Source organism: Ixodes scapularis, unplaced genomic scaffold, assembly GCF_016920785.2.
Source record: "Ixodes scapularis isolate PalLabHiFi unplaced genomic scaffold, ASM1692078v2 ptg000020l_1___fragment_2___debris__unscaffolded, whole genome shotgun sequence".
NCBI lineage: Eukaryota > Metazoa > Arthropoda > Arachnida > Ixodida > Ixodidae > Ixodes > Ixodes scapularis.
This window is the reverse complement of record NW_024609890.1, coordinates 199790-224724: the sequence shown is the minus strand read 5'-3', so window position 1 is coordinate 224724 and position 24935 is coordinate 199790. Positions and strand designations below refer to the sequence as shown.

Genomic DNA, 24935 nt, shown 5'->3' with positions numbered 1-24935 from the left:
AATTACAGTACTTCTAATACCAAATAAGGGCAAATATAGGACGATATAGTTTAAACATATTTTGTGGTATTTGTTGCTTATACTATTCAAACTATTTGATTCGAAATTATTTGGCCAAAATTACTATTCGCTTTGAATTCGATTTGGACCCAAAATCCTCTATTTGCCCGTGCCAAAGATTTCTGAAATTTTGTACTGTAAAGTTCACGGGCTCCAAAGTAAGCAAGCAAATTTACTTTGCTCCAAAGTAAATTTTTCAGTGGCCGATTTTTTTGTGCGAACCAGAGTTTAAAAGATTTGACAGGTTTGACAAGTAATACTCGATAAGTGAAATCTTTATTCTGAAAGAGGCCTTTGGCAGCAGAGCATTTGTATTATGCTACCTACAGTGCTGCAAACCATAGACCACTAATTTCTTGTCCGGAGAGACCTAAGAATTTCTAGACAAGGTCTGAAATTAATTGAACCTGCCAATTTTGTCCTCTCAACCGGTTTAAAAGTTCCATTCGTTGAAGCAAAGGACTTGGCAAATTTGAGTGATATTGAATGATTTGAATCTCGTGGTTCAGTTTCGGGATCTCTGGCCTCAAAAAAGTGTTTGTAGCAGCTTTTCTTATTCTGTACTTATTCTACTTATTGTCTCATTCTATATTTGGCTCAACTCATTTCAGGAGACTTCGACGACGATTTTGACGACTTCAAGTCGGCTGCGGTACCCGGTGTCGCACCGACAAACGTCTTCGACACGTCCAACCACCTCGAACCGACTTCTCTAGGTGTAACCAATCACGCGCACGGCCCGACGCAACCTCACGAAAGCGGCGACGACGTAGTTCCCAGCCCCCACCCACCCGGTGCGCCGTCCTTCCGGCAGCCAGCGAAACCTCAGTCAAGCGCGACGCAACACGCGACTACGAAAGAGCACCAGTTCTTCCAGTCGACGAAACCACGAAAGGATTCGCCACTTGCCTCTGTCAGTACCAAACCGTTCCAGTTCAGCCTCAAAATAGACTTGAACTCCTTCGCGTCACTTAATTCAACCAAAGCGGACGACTGTTCCAAGCCAACAGAATCCAAGCTGTCGGAATCCAATCCGACGGAATCCAAGCCGGCTCCAAAGTCGAAGGCGGCGTTGGAAGTGGAGGACGATTTCGCCGACTTTCAGCAAGCCTTTCCGGAGACTCGTGGGCCTGCAGCGGCCAGCGAAGACCGGTACAGTGCCTTCAAGGAGCTTTCCGAGGACGCCATGATCTCTTGGGATTCGCCCGATCCTGTGGCACCCGCTAGCAGCGTCGTCGACGGCGCTCTGCAACCAGTCAACGCCATAGACACGGGTGAGGTTCTAATCCAAGATGCGTTCATTAAAGGGGCGGTGCAATGATTTCTGGACTTTAGCCAATTAGCTCTGGAATTGTTCTGTGCAACCTACCCCCGAAACTGCAGTATTTCGGGGGTACGTTGTGCATTTTCTCTCAATCGTGTCGAGGTGAACGACGCAAAAAATATGGGCTGCAAATTCTTTCGAGGTTAAAGTCGTTGTGCTGCCCCCTTGAATGCCTGGCTCCTAGCAGTTCCTAGTAACGCACTCGCGTAACAAGAGAATGCAAGTCCCGGTTGAATGTCAACTCGGCTCTCGCGTACAATCTTTGACCTGCTCTTTGGGGAGCCTTCCGAGTCTGAAAAGGTTGCACGGGGATTGGAAGCAAGTTTCAAAAGTTAATAAACCGTGATCGTGCCGATAAAGACCAGGGAGCGCAGAATGTATCCCGCACAAACCACACTTCATGCATGGTTTGGGCTAGATTTTTCGTCATTTTTATTATCTATTTTTATTTATTTATATTTGTTATCTTTATCGTTAATCATTATATTGATTTCTTCATATTATTTTTAAATATTTTCACCTACCCTTCCATAGAAGCTGAGCTAGTTGCTCAGTGGCTATACCATATCCGACGGTCACCACATATACCTGGGACTTTAAATACAAAATGAACGTCCATAATGCTTCCAGCACATCACTCTTTTGTGGCGCTCGCTATGACGGCTTGCTATGATGCCCGTCATAACACTCGTTCGGGACGACTTTCCGTGGAGAGGAAATCGCAGAAAACAAACTCTGCGCTAAGAGGCACGGTTCATTTAGCGGCGCACAATAGACCCTTTTCCAAAGTGCACGCCATGCAGTTGCTGCTGCGCCAATTATCAAAGTCTGCCGTTACTCTGGCACGTATTCCGAGCATGGATTGGACACGGCCACGTCGATGTTCGGCGCACAATCGCATCCAGTCACCTGCCTCGTGTCCAAGAAATGTCAACCACCAATGTTGCTCGATGGGGTTCTGAAAAGGGACTGTTCAAGGGAAGCTGAAACACTTCTTGAAAAATATGAGTTAGAGGTGAATCATGGCATATTTTTATCCCGTGAATCTAAATACCACATTTGTTTTCCCCGAGGATATAACCAAACGCGAAAAACTTCCGACCAGTCGTGACGTCATACTAGGATCTTTGAGCCGCCAAGCGCATGTCGCTCGTGTGGGCAACGCGTGCAATCGCAAGCTTGCCAGGTGTATTTTTCTGCACTGACACCAGTCGTGACATCTCTTTCCGACTCTTTTGAAAAGAGCAAGAGTGCATGTGCATAGCTTTGACAGGCGCTGAAGATGCGCGAGAGCAGAAATTCCGAAAACTCTTAGTGTGACGTCACGCCCCAGGAAGGAGGGGCTTTGGCGGTACGTTAAAAATTAATTTCTGCAGCCTCCATGCACCAATTGAAAGATAATCTTGATGTTTGTGATCCTGGAGGCCGAATGAAGACCATTGAAGTGTTTTTTCTTAATCCCCCCCCCCCTCCCCGCCAAGAAAATTTTTTTTTATTTTTTGCAGGATTTTATTATGGTGTTGGAAGACTACTCAATAAATATTTTGCTACGGCATCGCCTTTTATAAAGTAAAAAAACGCAAGTGCTCGAAACTGAAACTGAAACCGCACTGGTAAGGAGGGAGAAATTTAGAGGAGGTGAGAGTTGCCGGAAATCACGTAGCTACACCGAACCACACTTTTTTTGGGGGGAGGGGGGGGGGGGGAAGGGGAAGGGGAAGGGGGGGTTTGTGCGAAGCAGACGAAAAACGCGCATGTTGCACGTTGCATGAAAAACGCAAAAATGCGCAAAAACAGACGAAAAACGCAAAAACAGAAAAATGCGCAAACGTCAAGCACTTCGTGCTTGACGTTTGCACATTTTTTCAGTCCTTAGTAATTCGTGTTTGTAAGGTGAGCAATGCCTTCAGCTAGGAGAAGGGGCAACGACTCGGGGACGTTTTCGTGCAATTCAGCTTGGTGGTCAGGGGCGTATCATAGAGAATAAATCCTGATTGTTTTGATCGGTAAAAGTTTTCTCTTTCGAAGCTGCACAGATTCGCACGTATTGCAAACAACAGGTCTGAAGTAGAGGTTTCACGCCCGTCGTCTGCTGTCATCGCTTAATCCGGTTTGTTTAGCCATCCAGCCCATGACTCTCATGATACGACGCCATGTTGAAAATTACGCAGTTTTTGTACAACTTTTTTTTTTATAATCGACGTATTGTAGCTTTTTAGAAGATACAAAAAATGGGTGTCATATTTTTTTATATTTTTAATATTGAGTGTGACCCACTACTTTGATTACATTAGGTGGTTCTGTCTAAACCTTAGAAAACGGCCCGCGAAGAGGGTGAGCGCGACTTAAACCGGCCAGTTCTCAATCGGTGGTTTTCGGGCGGAAAGAAAATTAATTTCGAGCCACAGATTGTGTTCTGGGTAGTTGGGCTTTCATATGTCATATACTAATAGAAACCTTGGTGAGTATAAATACCCTGTCAGTGTCCCTTTAATTGGCTACATGCAATAATGGTACAAATTGACTTGTCCCATTTCTTGTATTTCTGTTCCTGGAGGTGCAGATTGTAATGGTGCCACTTTCTTTTTCCCAATATAATGTTCCAGGTATTCATTCCTGTCAAGGTGAATAGAAAAAGGACTGAGGTTCACCTAAGCACTTCTTATGAGTTGTGAATGCGAAAGCATGTACATCAATCTTACTGTAGATGGTTGAGTGTGTTGGTTTCTAATTTACGATAAGGAAAGAGGGACATTGAAGACAAACAGACAAAACAGGTTTTCGACTTTCGCTGTTGGCGCATTGACATGCGTTGACGGACACGCAGCACCATAAGGTGGCCAATCGTTTGCTCGTCAGTTTCAATGACCGGCCACCCCATGGCACTGCGTGTCCGGCGAATGGGTGCCTGGTTGGCGCAGGCTAGCCAATGGGATTGGAGCGATGTAAAAGGTGCCGTTGGCTCTGGACGTGCGGTAGCTAATGGGATCGAAGCGGTGTAAAAGAGCCATTTGGCTCTTCCGCTCCATGAGACAGTTAATGCTTTTGCAATAATATTAGTAGAGAAAAGAATGGGAACACTCTTTCGGAGCTGCGCTTTTGAACTCTGGCCACTATTGCAAGTAGTCCCTCGTTTCTTTGCCAGCTTGCCTAACTCGTTTATTCTGACAAAACAAGGAGCCACTTTCTTCCGTTTGGTTCCCTTAACTATTTTTGGTCGCACCCTTTCTTGCACCTTTTTGCGAAGTCTCATAATTATTATCGCTCGACGGCAGGCGTTGAATCAGAATATTGTAGTTTTCTCCACGATACAAACGGTTTGTTTGGTTGCGCAATGTGGCAAACATAAAATGACGAAAAATGGTGATTCGGGGCCCCTTCATTTTCTAGAATAATAAATGAAGTGTCGACATGTGGCATTATTCGAGGTAATCGAATTTGTCTGGGTATCCTATTCAAACGTTTAATTACTGCCAAGACTCGATCGTATCTCTTCCGGCTCTGTCCCACGAGGCAGACGAATTAGGAAAAGTTAGAAATTGCCTTCAGTGGGGCTCTAACGACCCTGAATTCGAAACGAAAATGGTCGCCACCCAGGTCTGGAGACGGCGGAAATTTGGCACAATCCTCTCCACGACGGCGGCGGCAGTGCCAACAACGACGAGGACGAGGACTTTGGGGAGTTCTGCCACGTGAGGGTCGTGGAACCGGCGCAGACGGCAACTCCGGAGAAGCGGGTGGGAAGCAGTCTGTTTGGAGACCCCGGACCCGTCGGCACGTCCGGCGCCTTTTCGGCCGTCTCTACGGACACCGTGTCGCTAGGTCTGGCTCTCTTTTTCCCTTCTTGCTCGGATATGTCGTTTTCCTAGGATTTTCACGGTCTTCTTACGTTGTGCGAGTTGCTATTCGATTAGCTTTATTATCGGTGAAGGCTAATTCAAACACTCGCAACCACTTACGATCATGTGCCTTAATATCTCTTAAAATCTCTTACGACGAGAGAGTACACTGGTACCACCTATTGGGTAGCTGCGGAACTCTGGGCATTTCCGTACATTTCCTTTTTTTCGCGTGTCATTCTTTCTTTTTTTTTTGGCTCGAGAAACTTTTGAGTGTCATAAACGATCGCTTCTCATAGGTGGTACATACATTTGATCCCACAAGTGCCACAAAACCTTTGCCCTAATGAAATGAAGTTCCTATGGGGTCACCTCACAGGTGGTGCCGGCGTGCCAGTGGGTTCTCGTCGGAAGGGATTGCAAGAATTCCCTCGCAAGCAAACACAAGTGCATGAATGGGCCTTAAGGCACGCGCACGTTACCAAAAAGGCAGGTGGCCCCAGAGCCAGTCGAGTAGCTCGGGTCCATCAAAATAAGGCATCCGACGCGTAGAGTGAAGGCCGGTTCCTATGCTTGCGACCACTTACAACCAGAGAGGCCTAAAATCAGTTTTTAGGCCTTGCGACTCCTTACGAGCAGCGCAGCTAATAGTAAGCAGTCGTGAAAGGTTTAGAAACCTTTTTTAAGCCTCTCCGGTCACGAGCAGTCGCGAGTGTGTGCGAAACAAAAATATAACTAGTGCGTCGCATCATTCCCAGACGGGTAGCAGTGAGGTAACTCCCACGTCAAGCACCTGTGTCGGAGTTCCCCTCGCTGCTACCCATCCCGGAAAATGACACGACGTTCTGGTTCAACAACACGCAGTCATTTCTTCCGCCGTCACTCACGCCGCGATCCTGAGAGCCCCTTGCGCACATGCTTGCACATATCGGTGGCAGAGCGCCGCTCAAGCGGCCAATTGCCCTCGGCTTCCCAGTGGTGGAAATCACCACCGAGGATTCGGCATGCAGGGAACCCGGGCCAACGCTTTGGATCCCCGGGTTGCCCATAAGTTGAATGCATAGACAAACATGGGGATCTTCGCGATACCATAGAAAAAAATATGTAACAAAAATATGATGATGCAAATTAAATACCTAAATTATAGAAATGAACATCCAACATATAGATGTAAATAGATGGTACAAACAGTTAGGCTAACACCGTCGTAACCAAAACTACTCCTTTCCCGGGCTGCTGCCAGAGAAGTAATCTGATAACGTTTAGCATCCTTTGCAGGCGGAGTTATTTATCCATTTGCATAAGGAGTAAATTGATGCATACATTGTTGCCTTGATTGTTAATTTATTCAATTTTGACGAGTGCACTGGGTAGAGCTCACGCGACACTGCAACGTCACAATGTGGCGTCCCAACGTCGAGTGATGTCACATCTCGTGATGCAGTGTTATGTGATGCGGTGTCACTAACATCATGTGACACTATAATGTCACTGTTACACGGCAGTCGTGCGACGTCATGGTGACATTGCAGCATCGTGTGATATGACACTGCATTTATGCTTCAGCAATTCAGGTTTCCCTTCTAAATTTAGTGAGGAAACGCTTTATACTAAAATAACTGTAGGCCGCAATGGACAAACGCACCCGATCGTACGATTTGTTGGCCCTAGATGTTACGTTGCATTTAAAAACACCTTAATTTTTTTATTCCCAATGCAATGGGGTTCAAACGGCCCGTTTTCCAGTAACCCTCTCTGCATGCATACACCCTCCCCCCTGATCCTTCCTTCCCGCTATTTTCGGAGGGTGCCGCACAAGCAACGTTGTCGGCACCTATGTCTACGTATAATTGGTCTTTTTTATTGATCTTTTTAGCATTGATAGTACACGGCGAGTAAAGCAATGAAAACCGGTACAACGGCCCGTATACCAATGCATTCTGATCGGTGGAAGCACAATGGGCGGCCCTTCGTTTGAAGTTTGCATACAATCGCCCGGACTGAGCTCATTACCAGGGAAAGGTCCATTGTCGAGTCAATCCGTCGCCTCCCGCTTTTCCAGGGGACGGCCTGTCGGTGTACAGCCTAGAGTTTGGGGTCCGCGACAGTTCCCTGTCGAGCCGTCCGGGCTCGGTGCTGAGCCTGGACTTCCGACTGGGCAACAGTGACGACGACGAGTCGGCCAAGACCGGAGGCTCGGAGGACGGCGCCGCGGCCACCCAGGAAGAGGCCTCCGAGACCGCCGCATCCTCCGGTGAGACGCCGGCTGTGCTCCGGAATTTATCCGTTTCACTCCAGGGCACAATGTTGAACACTCTTTAGGCAAGGACATGCAGCACGGCAAACGCTGCTACGTGGTCAACCGGAAAAAATCCTATTGGCGTGCGCCCGAGTAACCTATGCCGACAGCGTCTCCCCCGGCGCCCGGGCGCACGCGCTTTCTGCTCGGCGCGTCTGCTCCGACCTCGACGGATGCTAGCTCGAGCACTGTGCCGGAGATCTCTCGGTTTCAGTGTGTTCATTAAACTGTTCTTGCCACAGTCGAGGCATGGAACTGGTCGACGACAAAGCTGCGTCTAAGCAACACACGGAGTTCAACTGCAAAATCCTGCTGCATGCCCAAGAAATAACTTTAAAATCGAGCTTGTCACCATAGAGAAGCCTGGGAAACCAGGCCCACTAGCCACTCATCGAAGAGTCATCTGGTGGTGCCGCTTGCAAGCAAGGCAAGCGGAGGACTTCATCTGGTAGCTGCGACGTGCGCAGTGTTATATATCTTACATCATGCTCCAGGGTAAAAGTTTTGTACCATGTTTTCCTAACTATAGTCCTCACCCGGTGTATAGTGTGCAGGGGCAAATTTCGGTTGCAAAGGAAGTTTTCTTTTTTTTAAATAGTCCGCACCCGGTGCATAGTCTGCACCTGGTGCTTAGTTGGTATGTAAAAGCTGGTCATACAGAGCACACCTTGACAAAAGTCCCGTTTTATTAGCTCACGAAGAAGCTCTTATTACATATACTGCATTTACTCGCATAATAAACGCACTGACACAATAAACGCACCCCCCCCCCCCCCAACGGGCATCAACGTTTTGACTTTTTTTTTTGCCTTCCCGTAATCAACGGACCTCCAATTTTCGGATCCGCGAGTTTCGAACTGCGTTCAATTTAGAAAGCCACAAAGCCAGTTTTTTTTTGCCGCCAAGCGGTCAGGCCAAGTCAAGCCAAGCCAGGCTGCTCACGTAGTGGCTGCAAGTGCGTAGTTGCAGTATCCGGCGTGCCCACCGGATATTAGCAATATATATCGCCTAAGAACGTGTTGCTTTTCGTGCTGAGTGAGCTTCGTAGGGCGCTTTTCCTGCAGCAAAAGGCACCCCGAAGGTGCCCTAAAAAGGTTTGCAGTTTATAAAGCATGGTTATTGTGGCGTGCCCACGGCCAGCCGCGGGTGTTCCACCACCACTGGAGACGTCCCACAGTACCTCGCCGTGTCATATTGGCACCTAATACGTCATTTGCCTTGAAGTGTGTAAATGCAAAAGTTTTACCCCGTGTAATGAATGCCCCCCCCAAATATCTGTCAATCTTTCGGGAAATAAAGTGCGTTCATTTTGCGAGTAAATACGGTAAACCGTCATTAACCTCCTCTAACACTCCTTCATTCACATAATTCGTTGCATGTCGTCATAATGGACGGATCTGGAGAAAACAAATTCCCGTGTAGTCTGCTACCGTAGATGGTTTGCACCATCTACAAGCGCAGACTATACGGGCATTTGTTGTTTCGAAGCTCATTCGAAGCACCGTCAGCCCTCAAACCTTTGGAGTTTGACCAACAAGAACCAGTCCATTGATCTATGTTTCGTCGATAGATCATTTTGTCGCCGTGTGACGTTGCATAGATGGTCTGTTTACTCGAAAGGCCTCCCGCGTTCGTTTCGTCGGCGTGCCTTGCAACGTCCCGTTGAACACAGCTTTACTGTTTTCACGACAACCTTTTTGCGTGTCACCTGGTTTACGGGAAGAGAGACCAGGAGGTTAGGCCCAAGACTCGGATAAACACACCTCAGTGAATCACGTGCTAGCTCTTAGCGGCTACCACATTTCATTACTCACTTGAAAAACCAGAGCAATACGTCGTCAAAGAAACGTCGCAGGAATGTATGTTCGTGAAACGCCACGGTGTAGACGAAACGTTCGTCCACGAAAAGTTGCCCACGAAATCTGTTTCCTTGAGACACGTTTGAAACAGTACAAACTCAAGTGCAAGCGTTGGCAGGAATTTTTTGGGGGGGTAAGACCTCAAGCTTTCGCTTTCGAGCTTGGACACTCCTCGCCTGGGTCTGATGCGAGCGACGCGCTTTCTCGTGCAGACACGACCTCGGACACGCAGCCGGAAGTTGCGGTTTCTGTCGGACAGCCCGTGTCGCTGCTGGACAAGTACAGCGTCATCAGGGAGGGGAACCAGGTAAAGGTCTTTTTTGCTGCGATTCCCACCACCATGTCGGACAACTTGGCAACGCTAGGGCAGAGCCGTATGTTGGGAGAGTTTGGCCAGTGGGTGTGGCGACGAAGGCGCCGGAGAGGAGAAAAGTGAAGGAAAGGGAGAAGAGCGCCGAAGGAGTGAGAGAGCAAGAAGGGAGCAGAAAGGAGACGACCGCCATTTTGGAGAAACGCTGTCGGCGCAAGAGCACTGTTGAGGCTATGCGTCGTCTGGTACGGCCTAATTTATTTTTCGCCTGGATCGAAGTTTGCGTTCAAACATGAAGAAACTTAACTCGTTAGTTTCTTAAGCCACCGAGGAATAACACTACATCATTTTCTTGCCAGAGTCTGCCAAATAGAAGGAAAGACTCGAAATTTGGATGTCGATCCCATGCATTCCGCCAGGCAAATGAATGAAAATGGCGCCCCTCCGCACTCAGCTGGGAGCAGCGGAGAGTTCACGCGCATGCGCTCATGCCTCTTGCTCTGCGCCGCGGGCTGATTGGCTTGCTCGGGAGGGGGGTGTTACGGCGGCGAGATCATAGACTTGCCAAACTGTCCCCATATACGGCTCTGCGCTAGGGTCATTGACGAGGTGAGAGTGGCAGAGAGGCACTTTGGTTGTCCCGCGAGTTTCCCACCCTGGACAGCGCAGGCACGTGGAGCGCGCCTGCGCGGCCAAAGCACAACGGGAGGCGTGGAGCGTCTGGGCAGTCTCTCAAAATATTCGAGCAATCTCCCCAAAATTGTCGCTTTAGTGTCTTTTTGCAGTCAAAGTTTTGGAAGGAATGTGAGAAAAATGACTATTACGTATTTGGGCAATCCCAGCTTTTTGCAAAAAAAAAACTTTGGGTACACTTTTTATGTGCATTAAAATCTGATCCAGAATGACTGACTCGGCTCAAGACAAGAATACTGTACGGGGTCACTCTGGGGATTTTGTATGTAACTTGATTTTTTGGAAAATTACTTTTTTGGATTGTATATTCCATAAACTAACTCCTCTGTAATTGTCAACACCTAATTCGCCGAGAAAATATGTTTTGAAGAAAAAAACTTTCAGCCTTTCCATTTTCGTGAAGAAGGAAAACTAGCGAAGCTGTACTATGGTGAAAATGAAGTAACTATAAATGTAAGGATTAAGGTGTGATTGGGTAATTAGTTTTGTGACATCCGTACTGTCCCCGGTTGTCTTTGTTATACCACATCAACCGCCGAAGGCTCATGAACGGGAGTCGAGGCGCCACTAGTCGCTCCTCCACCACGTCCAAGCTCGGTAGGTGCTCCGGTAGGGGTGGGTTCCTGTAGCCGTTCACGGTCGCGAACCGGGGCACCACGCCTTGGAGCAAGGAATCTCGGCACATTCTACACGCCGGTTCTTTGTAGACATCCGCAAACTCAATACACTGCCGAAACGTGCATGCGCCCGTTTCCCGCTTCTTCTTGTCCGACTGGCCGCCGATCATGGATACATCTCTGGTGGTCGCACTCAGGTTCTCCACGAATTCCCTCCGGAACCTTGCTGTCACACGCAGGAATTGTTCAGCCGGCGTGGAGTACTGTCGTCGCCGGGCCTCGGGCTTGCACTTGGCCTCCATGGCCCACCGGCGCCGTTTACATCGCTGGTTCTGTTTAAGACGGCGCCTTTCCAGGCGAGCGATGCGCTCTTCTTTCGCAAGGCAGTCTGAAGCGGTGAACGCAGTGAAAGTCAAGGCGACAGCGGCTTTGTGTCGGTTGTGGACCCATTCGCTCTGCTGCGTACGTCGCCACTCCTTCCGCACCCAGTCTTCTTTCCTCAAAAGGGCACGCAGCCGAACCATCCTGAGTCTTAACCGAAACTGATAAGAGCATAGGAAACAGCGCGCTAAACAGGCGAAGACGAAGAAACACATGTGACGAGTGCTGCGCTCGTCACGTGTGTTTCTTCTTTGTCCTCGACTGTTTTTCGCGCTGTTTCCTACGATGAATTTCTACCAACGCGCCCAACTATCCATTCTTCTATGATAGCTGGAAAGGTTGCCGCCATCTACGAGTGACGGCGGCAACCAGACTGGTTGTGTGCTTGCCGCCGTCACTTATAGATGGCGGTAGCTGTCCAGAGGTTTGTGTAGGTTTGTGTCGACACGAGTTTGGTACTGGACTCGATCCTGGGGAACGTAGCCCTTAACAGCTCGGCTGTAATATTTACCAGGTTCCTGCAGCTACGAAAATGCGGTAAAGAGGCAAAATCGAGCCGGACTTTGAGCGATTCCTGCTTTCTTTCAACTTGGCAGAGGGCCACCATCTTGGTCTTGAAGCAGAGATTTGTTTCTTCTTTTTGCCGCCCTTCAAAATAGTGTCCGCAGCATAGTTTTGACGTGATCAGCGCCTCCCTGCCTCGCGATTGCAAAGTAGTGATTGGCCAAGGCGCCCGATCAATGGAGCGCATGACTACTGTTGGCCACAACGTTTGTTCTTCCATTGCCATGGCTTTCACGCCACCGGGGTGCGTCTTGCCACCTCTCGTCGTCTGCTTGTTCCTGCGCTTCGTCAACTCCACTTGTTTTACGCTTGAGACTGTGGTGGAGCAAAGGAAAAAACCTTTAATCGAAGGTACAGACACAAAAGGGAACGTCTCAAACTCTGCTAACTGGTTTATTTAACATTTTGGACAAAACCCCGAGACTGGGGGGGAAAAAGGACGACACAACACAGTCTCAAACACAGCTGAAATTTATTGGACAGAATACTGTGGTTTTATAGGGTACAGATTGAACCTTCACCAGCTTGTTTGCACCCTAACTTTTGGTTTATTTCTCAAGCATCCTATATTTTACCCACACAGCCCTCAACCGCCGTCTATGCAGAGATCTTCTTTGTTGAAGGCACTTTCAAATACAAAAAACATACACATTCACGAGAAAACAAATGGCCCAACCCACGATACCATCATTGTCAACCACCTTCTTTGCACATATTTCTTTGGTTGAGAGCATTTTAGAAAATGGAAAACATATACTGTTACAAGAGATTGATTTGGTCCAACCCAGAATACAATGCCCTTATCATCAAGGACAACGGGAATGGGTTTTGGGACTTACGTCTGGCTGACCTCAGGAACACGGTAACTGCTGCGCTTTGTACCCCTACCCGGGCAAAGCTTTCCAAATATTAACACTGCTTCAAACATCTTTCTTTCTTTCAAAAATAAAACAAAACAAAAACTCTAGGGTGTCATTTACAATCTGAGGAACTTTTTGCTGTGGCTTCCAAGTTGCATTGAGGCTCGGCTTATGCAGCTTCCGCTAGACTTTATCCTTATTGCTTGTTTAAGGACTCTCTTTATGTCATTCCGCTCTTTATGGAGAACTTCCGTCTCTGACCACTACACAGTACAATTGTTGCATTCCTGAATGTGCTTTGCAATTTCCGAGTTTGATCTATTTGATGTTCTAATAACCTGTCAATTAATGCATCTCAAGGTTTGTCCCACGTACTTGAACCCACATGCTAACGGTATCTCATACGCCACACTCTCTACGCAAGGAACTGAAGGTTCCTGATTAGCCTTCTGGCAGCCTCTATGGTTTGATTGAAATGGCGTCAAACCACTCATTTCGAAATCTGAGGAGAATACTTTGTCTATTCCAAACTTTTTTGCACAAGCCTTTAGGTTATGGGGAATCCCATGGAAATATGGGATCAGTGCTATCTTATTCCTTGTTTGTTCCTTTTGTTGATGGCCATCTTTAAATTTCATTTCCAATAGCCTTTCTGCTAGAGCAGTGGTTCTCAAATGGGGTTCCGTGAAGGCTTTTTAGGGGTCCGCGAAACCTACCTCATCAGTCAAGTCCGGCAATAAAGATAGCATTTTTTCAGGTCGAGAAGAAATGTTTCAGTCTTTGGGCGAGTTTGCTTGTGTGTATGTATGTCAATAAGAGAGTTCTACTTCACACTATCTTATAGTCATATCAATTTATTAAATCCTTATCATAATTAACCTATACTTTCCCCTTCCCCTCACCACGAACGGGGTCCTCCATCATCTCCGCCGATCCACAAGGGGTCCGCGAAACATCGATGGTTGAGAACCACTGTGCTAGAGGAGGCCCTCAGCACGCTTTTTGTTGAATAGTAAAGGGGACATTTGGAAGATTAGAAGGAAACCTGTTACAATCCACAAGGACGATGAGATGGAATCTCTAGCAAAACAAGTACTAATGAACCAAACAGTCTTTGTTAAGTGTAAAATATTTCTTGAAAGATCATAAGGCATTAAGGCTGATATGCCCCTTCGCACGGTGATCAATGAACTTGGAACGTGGCAATGTAGCATCTCAAAGTTTCTACAAAGAGGGTTGAATATAGGTAGTTCAGTTGGAACAGAGTCTTGCACCAAGGAATTCAGAAGCACTAATTGATGTTCTGAGGGTGTTTCATGGAAAACAGTGTTCTGTATTGTCCATGGATATCGAGGATTTGTACTGTTCACTAGAGAAGGTTTGCTTGTTGCAAAGAGTTAGGCAAGTGCTAGAGTTGAATGTGGTAAACTTCCAGTCTAAGATAGGTATCGCCATAGACAGGTTTTTTTCTGCTCTTGAATTTTACCTTCAGGCAACAGTTGTTGAACATAAGGGTTGGAAATATGTTCAGAGGGTTGGTGTGTGCATTGGATCCTCCATGGCTCCGATGTTAGCAGAAATTTATCTATTTATAATTTTCACAGGCTCGCAGAAATTATACCCACGAAGTTAGGTGGGAGATGACACTATTTTGACATTGGGAAAGCTCTTTCTGTTTTATGCATACTTACCCACTTGCACGCCATATTGCAATCATCATGCTTAAGCTTTTTTTTTGTTTCAATGGCAAATAATTTTTACTACGACAGAAAAAGAAATTATTGTGAGTGAGTTTTTAATTTCTTGACTCTTGCTACGAAGTTTTGAACAAATGACATAAGCACTGGAGATAAAGGAGCGATTTTCTGGTTCTCGGCTACGGCCAAATTGCACGCGGGAACTCTGTGGGCCCATAAGTTAGGGCCAAGTAGAGTCGCAAGTATCTGGATGCTTGGGACAATGGTTTCCCTGGGTATGCTGCCTGGAACGCATCTTCAACATGAGCGTTTAATCTGTGCCCATTTGTGGTTTCTCGATTCCCGCCTGACGACGTCGTAGAAGTGTAACGCCGTAACCTGCTGCGGTCCTGGCAGTGACACAGCGGCGGAAGGGGATTCAGCAGACGCCCGTCCCTCCGTAGATTTCTCCCCAGCTCGACAGTTCACAAAGGGTTCGGCAGCCAAGAGTTGGGACGTCACGACGATGGCGAAACTCGGCTTCGCCTTTCTCCTACACCGGAACTCCTACGACCAACCGACTCCCGCGATATGATATGTTGCCACTTCGGGACCGCTTCCGACATGTGGGTGATACAGGATGTGCACCGGTTAAAGACGGGCTCCAGGCCCCCGTGTCCGTTCCCCGTCGCCGGGGGACCTCGGGGACGGGGAACTAGGGCACGTCTTCAACGGCAGTATTTGATGTCTCGTACACCAAAGTGTCGAAAGTGGTCCCAAAGCGGCAGCAAATCGTGCGTGGGAGCCGGCATGTTAGGGTGTATAAGATGTCGTGATTCCGGTGGCTGGCCGTAGAAGTTCCGGAAAGAAGGATGAGAAACCACGAGTGTTGCAGTTGCTGCCGCGTCTCAAACCTTGGCTGCCGAAGTTTACACATACCGTCGACGGCGGAGCGAGCATCTGCCGTATTCAGCTCCGCTGCCGTGCCTCCCCAGGATTGCGGCGAGCAATAAATAGCACGTCACGGGCGGGACGTCACCGAGCAGAAATCGAGGGACCACATTTGAGGCCACAGTAAACAAACCGGTCAAGGGCTGTCCAAACGGGAAGCATTGTTTACAGATGCGGTATTTGCTGTGTCAGAAGTGAAAGTTTTCCTCTGGTTCTGGTCTGCTTCGGTACATTTTCTTTTGCCGGAGGGAAAGCTTCCCTCCACTTGCATCGTCCCCAAAAAATGAGAGGGGAGGAGACGACAGCGAAGATGCGAGAAGAAGAGCCACGTTGTTCGCGGCGTTGGTGTCCTCGCTGAAATAGGATGCACACGCTGAAACATTCACGCCTCTTAAGAAGTGTGCCTGCTTTTTCTCTTTCTTTTTTTTTTGCCTGTTTGGACAGTCCTTTAGAGACACTTTTCGAGCACCGTACCTGGGGGTCCTCAGACGCCCGGTTTACAGGAACTCGTGGCTGGGAACTGTAGGGCATCCGTTGACATTGCAGGGTGGGACGCCCGTGGGTGAGGCGGCCAGCGTGGACAACTGGGCCTGGTGCCTGGAGAGTGTGCGCGAGCTCTTGCTCCAGGCAGAGGCGGTCTTCAACAAGGAGGCCAGCAGCCAGGTCTGCAGGGAAGCTCTCGAGACGGAGGAAGGCGCCACCTACATGCGCAGTGAGTCCCCGGCAGGGAACGCCTTAGAGGGAGGCTCCGGAGCCACCGGGAGGGCTGTGCTTGGATCAGTAGTAATCCTGAAATTTTGAACTACCCTATCTAACTGTGTCTTACGAAGCCTTTACCCTTTCCGGTAAGCCTTTGAGCACGTGGGAAGTGCGGTAGTGCGCTAATGTTACCACTTGTGCTACAGGCACGATGCTGGTGGTGAGAAGAGGCAGACGATAAGAGACGGAGAAACCGCGTGCAGTAACCTCGCTCCTGCTGCAAGAGCGGCAATTTTAGCGCTCCACCGTGCTTTCCACACGCCCAAAGTCTCTCTAAGGTTAACTGATATAGTGGTTCTTGGCAACGCTGACTGATGTAAGACTGATGTAGTGGTAAGACTGATGTAGTGGTTCTTGTAAGATGATGTAAGACTGATGTAGTGCTTCTTGGCAACGCTCGGCGAGTTTCGAATTGGAACTGTATGTTTATCTTCACTAATTAAAGAGGTAATTAACATATTTTAGTTATTGTGGCGATTAGTCCTCCCTGTTATGTCCTTCTGGCCATACAACACACCTGCAGAAACCGCATTAGCGCAGTTTTTGCGACTTTCTTGATGGAGGATCAGCAAAGCTGTTATCTTTACCACAACTATACAATATCTATACGATTTACATATGATTGCCACGAAGACGCGTACATGACTTCGTTGTTTAATTGTTTTGATTTAATTCTTAGTGACTAAAGTGATCATTGCCTTATGGTCACTTCTGGGCAAGTTCTAAACCCAATTTTTGGATGCACACTTGGAGGACAGTTTTTCCCGATGGAGCCCAGGTCTCTTTATCAGCATCATCACAGCGCACTCTTAGCCGAGATAAGTCGGTGACCGTAGATGGTAACGATGGATCAGGGCCTCACTATCTAATAATGCCAAGGAAGGCTGAGTCACGAGGGTTGCCCCCTCTTTTTATGTAATACTTCTCACGACCAATATGAACGAAGGAGCGCCATTTAAACGGGAATTCTTTGTTTAACGTCAATGGACGCATTTTTTTTCAAGATCTTAGTACATAAGAGCTTGGCTGTTAAAACACCCTGTATATGCATGCACGCATTATCGAGGAAGGTCGCCATTAGGGAGGGGAAAGAGGTATTGCTCCAGCTCTTTTGTGGCCCTCTGCGTAGACCCGAAAGAGGGCCTCGCAAGGTAGTCTGGAAAGGGCCTGTGTCTTCCTCGCAGACATGACGGAGGTGTACAAGGTGGGGCAGCGCATTGCACTCTCGTCGAGGCTAACGGGGATGCAGTCGGAGCGGTTGGAACAGCTCTGCTCCGAAGTCCAGGGCATCTGGGAGCGGATCTCGTCTTTCCTGGAGAACTCCTGCCTCTTTGTGAGTGCCCCTGCCACATCGAGTGACTGGCCTTAAAGGACCTGTCAAACGAGGGATGGCGATTCAAAGGGGCAGCTATTGTGCTTCACCTTCTTTATCTAAATTTGACGCCAGTTTTGACATAACATTTTTTTTTTAAATTTTCTAATTATCTGTATGCAAACAAAGTTTCCTGCCCACGTGTGGAGCGTGACAAAAAATTGAATGAACAGCGTAAAATAAGTTTGTTCACTCCTTAGGAACCACTGAGTGCACTGAATGAGAAAAATATTATGTGTGCAACTTTCTCTCTGGAAATCACAAAAAAAAAAAAAAATCAAAGGACTGACAAAAGTTTTGTTTAAAATGTTGTAACTGTAAATCTTAAAAAGTTGCATTCCACAGATCCCAAAGCATATGCATGCCACATTTGGTAGTGATAGCAAGTGCAGACGTTCTTGCTCATAAACTGCAAAGATGCCCCAAAATTGCAAATTGAGAAAAATACATTTCAATGCTGCGTCGTAACACTCTTTTGCGGCAGGAAACAATTTTTTTCGTTATAATATTACGCAAGATATTGAAGATACTGAAGGATGTGACAAGTTGAAAACAGCTAGGCCTACATCCTAAAATACATATGATACTGCAAGCACGAAAATTTCTCAAACGTATGCCTTTATGGGTCGCCAAGACTACTTCAGATGCGTATTTGGCTAATTTTGCGATTATATTAGGTCCTGACTTTATTATACTTAAAGGGTAAAGGTTCAGAAATGACAAAATAAAATCCAAAATCACATTTAAGAAAAATTATGTTTTTCTAATTCTTTTTTTTTCTCAGGGGGGACACGGGCCTAAATAAAAAATATATGTAAAAAAAAAATTCATTTTTTAATTTTGAGGTTTTTGGTTTTAGAAACTGATTATACGCCCGACATTAAATTTGATAACCATACACCATATAGTTACTTTGATATAAAATACTTTCAACATATTGTGAGGCAGTAACGAAGTAAAGGGGTTCAATGTTTGAATGCATTTTTCTCAGTTCTGCTTTTTGCTGCAAATTTTATATCAAGGAACCTTTTGTTTGAAGGTAAAATTATTTTGATACCACAATCAAGATGTTTCTGAACTGAAATTTACTAAGGAATCGGGCTGTCTATTTTATTTTGTTTTACATTAAAGTCCTCATTGAAAAAAAAAGTTTTAAAAAATTGACATAGAACAAATATGCATCCCATATTTTCAGGTACTCACTCTTCCTGAAATACTTACATTAGAGTTATAAAAACGAGATAGCCCGAAGTTTAACATCCTCCACTTTATATTCTAGCAGATTAAATGGTGCTTAATAGCTTCATTTGCATATCATAGATTTCTTAATGAAGAGTGACACATCTTCTTATGCAGGTATGTAAAGTTATCCTAAAGAGCTGAAAGTTTGCACCGTACACCTACATCTGGCATTAAATCTCCCCTGCAAATTTCATTCCGATCACTTAAGTAGTTCATAAGTTAAATCTCTAGCCAGTGTTCCCCCTTAAAAAACATGCAAAAGAAAAGAATATTTTTGAACAGCCTAAAGGAAAAAGGACATCATAAAATAAACCTACAATGAAAAGAATTTTTAGAGCTATATTTATGGCGTGAAACAGAGTTGCAGTTGGCACCCGCGGGAGCCTGCAGAAAAGTGGCCATAGGGATCACGTGATAGACCTGTGCGCCGCCGCTGCCGCAGGCTGAACGCCATGTCAAGCATGTGGCAACGGCACCGGCTGAACGGGTTTTATTTTATCTTTGTACGCAGAAAGTAATTTAAAATATTATTTCAAATAAAAAAACTAAAGCTTCACGAGTCCTGTCCAGTTTAGAATTGAAACGGCTGGGCCGTTTGCGCCATCTTGCGCCAGACACATTTGTCTGTGCCATCCTGCACCATGTTGCGGAAACTGCGCCACAGCCGATACCTCGCACCACTATGTGCCAAATCGCAAAACGTGCGCCAAAAAAATTTTACTTTGTCTTGGTTTCAGTTTTTATTGACTCAATCAGCAACAATGAGCGCATTTAGCTTGGTTGGCCTTGCAATCCATTGTTCTCTTTATTCTCCCTGTGTATCCCAAGTCAGAAGTGCGCAAAAAAACTTGGGGGGTCGGATTCCAAGCGCTACACCACCTGCGACTGGATTGTTATTCTGCAACCATCAGCGGTTAAGCAAGTTGGCCAAGCGAGGTCGAGTCGTTATGCGTCAGATTGCCTGAGACTCTGCGGCCCGGGTTTCGGACGTCAGCCAGTTGAAAACAAATGAGCAAAAGATTCCCTTTAGTACTTTATCGTTAGAAGTTGGAACCGCATTCCCGTAAGATAAATTGTAATTTGATAGAACTGAAACGCGGTTCGATCCGAAACCTTTCCGGCCAGCAGCTCTCACGTGAGCGCTAGATCTGCTCGACATACTTTAACCTTGCTCCTGCTTATCGCTTCTAATACGATAACTCCGTTAATTGTAATCTGCTGCTTCGATATTGAGTTGCACAATAGGATAAACTCGAAATTTGTTGTCCTGTTCTTCCGCGCAACTGCACGTCCATTGCTTACGCACGTCACGTGGTTCACACATATAATTGCTATGTCGAGCACGTGTGGGTTGTGCGATTAGCAGAGCTGTTTTGCATTTTGATCAGCTGAAAGCCACTCAGAAAATACCAAGGGCACTATCTTCAGAAACATATGGTACTTGCTTTTTGGTTCTCATTAAGGCTCACAAATTTCAAGTTTTCGCATCTGTTCCACTGTTATCCCATCTACCTAGGTCCCTAGCCACTCATGTTCATCTGTACTGCTAAGCACAATTGAAATTGCTCCCGTGCTCATCTAAGACACAAGCTGAAGTTCAATGAAAACTGATCTGAGCTGTTCCTAGCCTGCTCCAGAATGTAGTTTTAGCTGCTCCCAACCTGCTCCAAAACAGCTGTTTCAGCTACTCCCATGGCTGCTCGCAAGTGCATTTCATGAGTTCCACCCCTGCAATTGAAGAATAAAAGAATTATAAATTCAGAAAAGGTTATGATCATTATCATTACTTAGCAACTTTCCTCCAGTCCGGCGCGCCGCCGCCGTCAATTTTTGACCGGCGCACAGGTCTATCATGTGGTACTTGCGCTCTTTAGGGAGCTTCTTATGGGCTCTAAAAATTGCTTATTAATTTTCGTTTCTTCGTTGCATTGAAAACAAAGATTCGCAAGTAACTTTTACAGCCCACAGGAAGCTCCCGAAAGAGTGCAAGCACCATGTGAATATGGTTGCGAGTTGCGCGACCCCCGCAAGCGCCAACTAGAAAGTTGTTTCGTGCCATAAATGTAGCCCTAAAAAAAATTTTTTTTCATCGTAAATTTATTTTATGACATCCTTTTCCATCCAGGCTGTCCGAAAAAATGTTGGTTTCGTTTGCATATGTTTTTTAAGAGCACTCGTTTCCCCAACTTGTTTCGCGTGCCTACCGCAGACGTTGGAGGCGCCACCGGTGCAGGACCCCAAGTGGCTTCCGGACGCAGAGAGCACAGCCAAGGCTTGCGGGGTCTGCCTCCTGCACGTGGACAATCCAGACATTGCACCCTCCAAGCTGAGCTACAGCGGCCGGGAGTACCACTCCCCCTGCGCCAACCTCTGGGTCAACTGCGTCAACTCCCTGCTGCCTGCCGTCACCAGGCCGCAGCTCATCTAAGGGGGCCGGAAAGCCAAGCATCCGGCATTGCGGAAGTAACAATCGACAACACCGAAGGAAACCCCACAACACACTTTTTTTCAGGTGCCCTAAGTGGACACAACGCTGCGAAACGAATTGTCCCCAAAGAGAAAACTTGTTTGGCGTAATGTTTGGGTCGCGAAAGGGGTTTTGAGTGTTGTGACGCGCTTCTATTCAGTGCCTCTGTTTTGGGGTCGACGTCTTGCACATAAGCACGTTTTGGAATCGCTTCCGACTCAAAATGCCTCTCGCGACGTGAATCTTACGCTACATTTTTGTTTTCTTTCTTATGGCAAAGTTCATTTGGCCCACGCGTGCAAACCATGTTTCTCTCGGCCGTCGTGGCGGGATCGGGCACGCCGGCCTTTCTTCGACGTAACTTTCCGGTTGGTGCCACTGTGAGCGCGTTGCTCCTCGTCGTTATTGCACTAACAAAGTGATGGAACTTTGAGAAACGTAGAAAGTGTGGCGTTTTCTTTGCGTTCCTTTTAGAATGGAAGGAAGGGCACTCGGGTTGTTTAGTTTTTCTTCGCATTTTCTTTGTCGGTCTTCCACGCCAAAAAAGGTTAGGTCCATTTACGGTCTACCCGGTATTCTCGGAGTAGCATATTTTGTCTTTCTCCGTCGGTGTTCAAACGGCGTCCTCCGATAGGTGGGGAGCACGGTCGGGCATTACGGTTGCTTGAGAAATTTGCGCGACAACGTCGGGTTACGTTTTTTGCCGACCGAACTGCAGCCCCGTCACGATCATTGCAAACGGTCGACTGGTTGTGAATACGAAGTATTATTATTTATTTTGCGCGCCTCCTCCGTTCAAGGCGCATTGCCGTGCGCCGTTGGTTTTGCTGTCCTCAGCTTTGTGTTTGCAATGGGCACCAACGAGGAATAGACAACACGCGCATTTGTGGGAGCTCTGCATCAATGCAAGTATCTGATGGCACAACAGGTTCTTCTTATCGTAACCTTTATACAGACGCCGAACTTCCTAAAAACTTTTTTGTTAACAGCTTCGATGCGTAAGTAACGCAGTATGCTTCCCCGAAAAAAATTTGTTTATCCCAGTATTTATTTTTTTGAGATTTGATTTGAGTAAAGAGCTATTCCGAAACGCGCGTTTTCGTTTTGGCACATTGTTTCTATATTACTCTCGTAATTAATCTCGTAACTTGTAGACAAACAAAATTTTTTGATCGGGGAAAACTTGTTTTTTTGCCATTCATGTTTTATGCGTTGAAAAGAAATTTGGGGTTGAGTTCGACGCACCTTTGAGGAAAAACTTGGGAGTCTGAAGATACCCAGCGACCCTCGTAGCCAGCACCGTAATTTGAGCTGGGTGCACTACCTCAATATTGTTTTCTGGGTAGCGGTTTGGCGAAACCACCAGGAAGCCGCCATATTACCAGTTCCAGACTAAACCTTTGACAGTGCATCGCATTGCACGTTTTGTCCGGATGCCACGAGACGACATTACGACGCTTCAGTGTGCGATACGCCGCACTTTGGCACTGCTAACGTGGCGGCGGCAATGGGGCGGGGCATTTGGAGTGCGATTCAGGGCATGTAGCAGCAGCGAATGACTGGGTTGGCAAAGAAACTCATGGGCAGAGCCAAACTGCATTATCCCCAGACCTGTTTCTGCAGGTTGCATGCAATGCACTGCGAGAGTTTGGGATTCAATTGCAATGCTGTGTGAGAGTTTGTAATTCAATTGCAATGCTGTGCGAGAGTATGTGATTCAATTGCAAGGCAGTGCGAGAGTTTATTTTTCAATTGCGGGGTATGATTCTACCCTCCCATTGAGCATCAAGCATTGATGGCCCTCTTAAAGAGTTGCTCACTTTTTTCTGTGTTATTTTAGGTTTTTTTTTTCTTCTGTACATTCCAAGGTGTTCAGTTGGTTACCATCATCATCATGTGCCCCGTTTGCCTTGTATATAGGATCTTGAACGCGCCAGCCATCTAAGCCGCTAATTTGAATCGCTGGAGGTTTGCGAGACGTAGAGTTTTCGAAGAAAGGATCTTGCATTAACTTGTCCTTTGCTGCAAGAAAAAAAAAATGGCTCGTAATGTTTTGTTGAATAAATTAGACCAAACATGTTACCAGTTTGCAGTTTGGCACGAGTTGGTTCCTTCAAAAGAAATTTGACGAGTTCTGTACAGCCTTGCGCATAGACTGCAATACCAGTGATGGATGTAGAAATGTCAGTATTTTAATTAAAGGATGAAATGTCAACTGTCTGAGTCATTGTCTTTGTTTTAGGCAACGTTTCAGTTATAAGTAGCGTAACCTGTGGGACTGAAGTGTTTATCACACAAAGCTGGAAGCATTTTGCTATGCTCCGGGACAAAACGTTTTTGCAGCAGTGGAGCCGAAGGGTATGTGCATCTTGCACTGTTGCGACACAGAAATGTGAGCATAGTAACGAAACATTTAATACTGATCAAAATGTTGAAGCTGACTAAACATACATTTTGTTATTCCTGCGACTTGTACGAGGGGTGTGTTGTAGAAGCTGAAAAATGGCACCTCTTGTGGATGTTTGGACGTGGCGCACCCGAGCCCGCTGCAACACCGCCCTCCTGCTCTTGTGGTCCGTCACGGCACTGCCCTCCCTTAGCAATGCGACTGTTTCGATGTACTCCATTTTTCAGAGATCTTGTTCGTATGTGCACACAGGCATAGGCAATCCTTTGATATGCGCACTGTGTCGTAACATGTGAAAATTGTAACGCTTGCTTCGCAGCCAAGGAGAGCTTCTAACACGTTCCTAGCTAGAAGCACCATTATAATTCCCTTCGAATGTTCCTCTAAGAACCACTTGGCAAACACAGAAACCAAAGTCTGCATTGAGACCAACAGCATATAGAGTTGTCTAGAAAGGCTATGCGGAGGGCAAGTCGTCTGCTTTTTGCGCAGGAGCTGCGGTAACGTCAGAACGACGCCGAGTTCCGATTGGCTTTGATTGAAAGGATAGTGGGCAGACCTCAGTGTTAGGTGCCTTTAGGTCCACCCACTATTTTTTCGATCAGTCAGTAAGGGCTTGGCATTCTGAGCCCTTACTGCGATAACCTCTTTCACAGGGGTTATCGCAACCCCTGTGAAAGAAGCAGACAAACTTTTTCTCCGCATAATAAGCTCGCGGGTTGTTATTGGGGTGAAGTAAAAAAAAGCTAAGAAGTAAAGTGAAGGGCAGTGTGGCTCTCTGTACTACTTATCATCCCTTTCTATAGTCCTGCTTTGTCTGATGGATATTCACTTTTCATGTGTAGCAGAACAACTCTGTGCAGACTTTCATTATTGTAGTTAATCCCGGGTTAAACAGTTATTCATGCACTATTTTCTCACTAATAATTGCTGAACTCGATTCAGCAATGTAGCTCCATTTGATATGTGAACTGACAACATGTTGAGATTGTATCTATGTCAATTTTCTGCAAGGCAGAAACTCCTCTGTCCAAACGGAGGCTGGAGGAGGGGGAGGGGTTAATGGGGATCCCGGGAACTGCAGAGAACAGAACATATCTTGCAGTCAATTCTGGTTTGTAAATATTTGATTAGAACATACAAAAACGCGGGCGAGGGCATGATCATGCGAGAAACTGCGCTGCCCCCCTCTCGTTTTCTTCAGTACCACGTGGTGGATGCTACGGAGGCAAGGACTTCGCGCGCAGATTTTGGA

At 46.7% G+C, this 24935-nt stretch overlaps 1 protein-coding gene across 1 annotated transcript in view; it reads left to right on the top strand.

Annotated features, from left to right (window-relative positions):
* Positions 1-23488, top strand: part of LOC8025613 — a gene marked incomplete at its 5' end in the record, with an annotated part of 46155 nt that extends 22667 nt beyond the window's left edge. Inside the window, 7 exon segments of the mRNA XM_042287608.1 lie at positions 672-1334; positions 4982-5206; positions 7286-7477; positions 9594-9688; positions 15980-16145; positions 17377-17525; positions 21016-23488. Coding sequence (XP_042143542.1) covers positions 672-1334; positions 4982-5206; positions 7286-7477; positions 9594-9688; positions 15980-16145; positions 17377-17525; positions 21016-21234 — 1709 coding nt within the window.
* Between the last annotated feature and the right edge of the window lie 1447 nt (positions 23489-24935).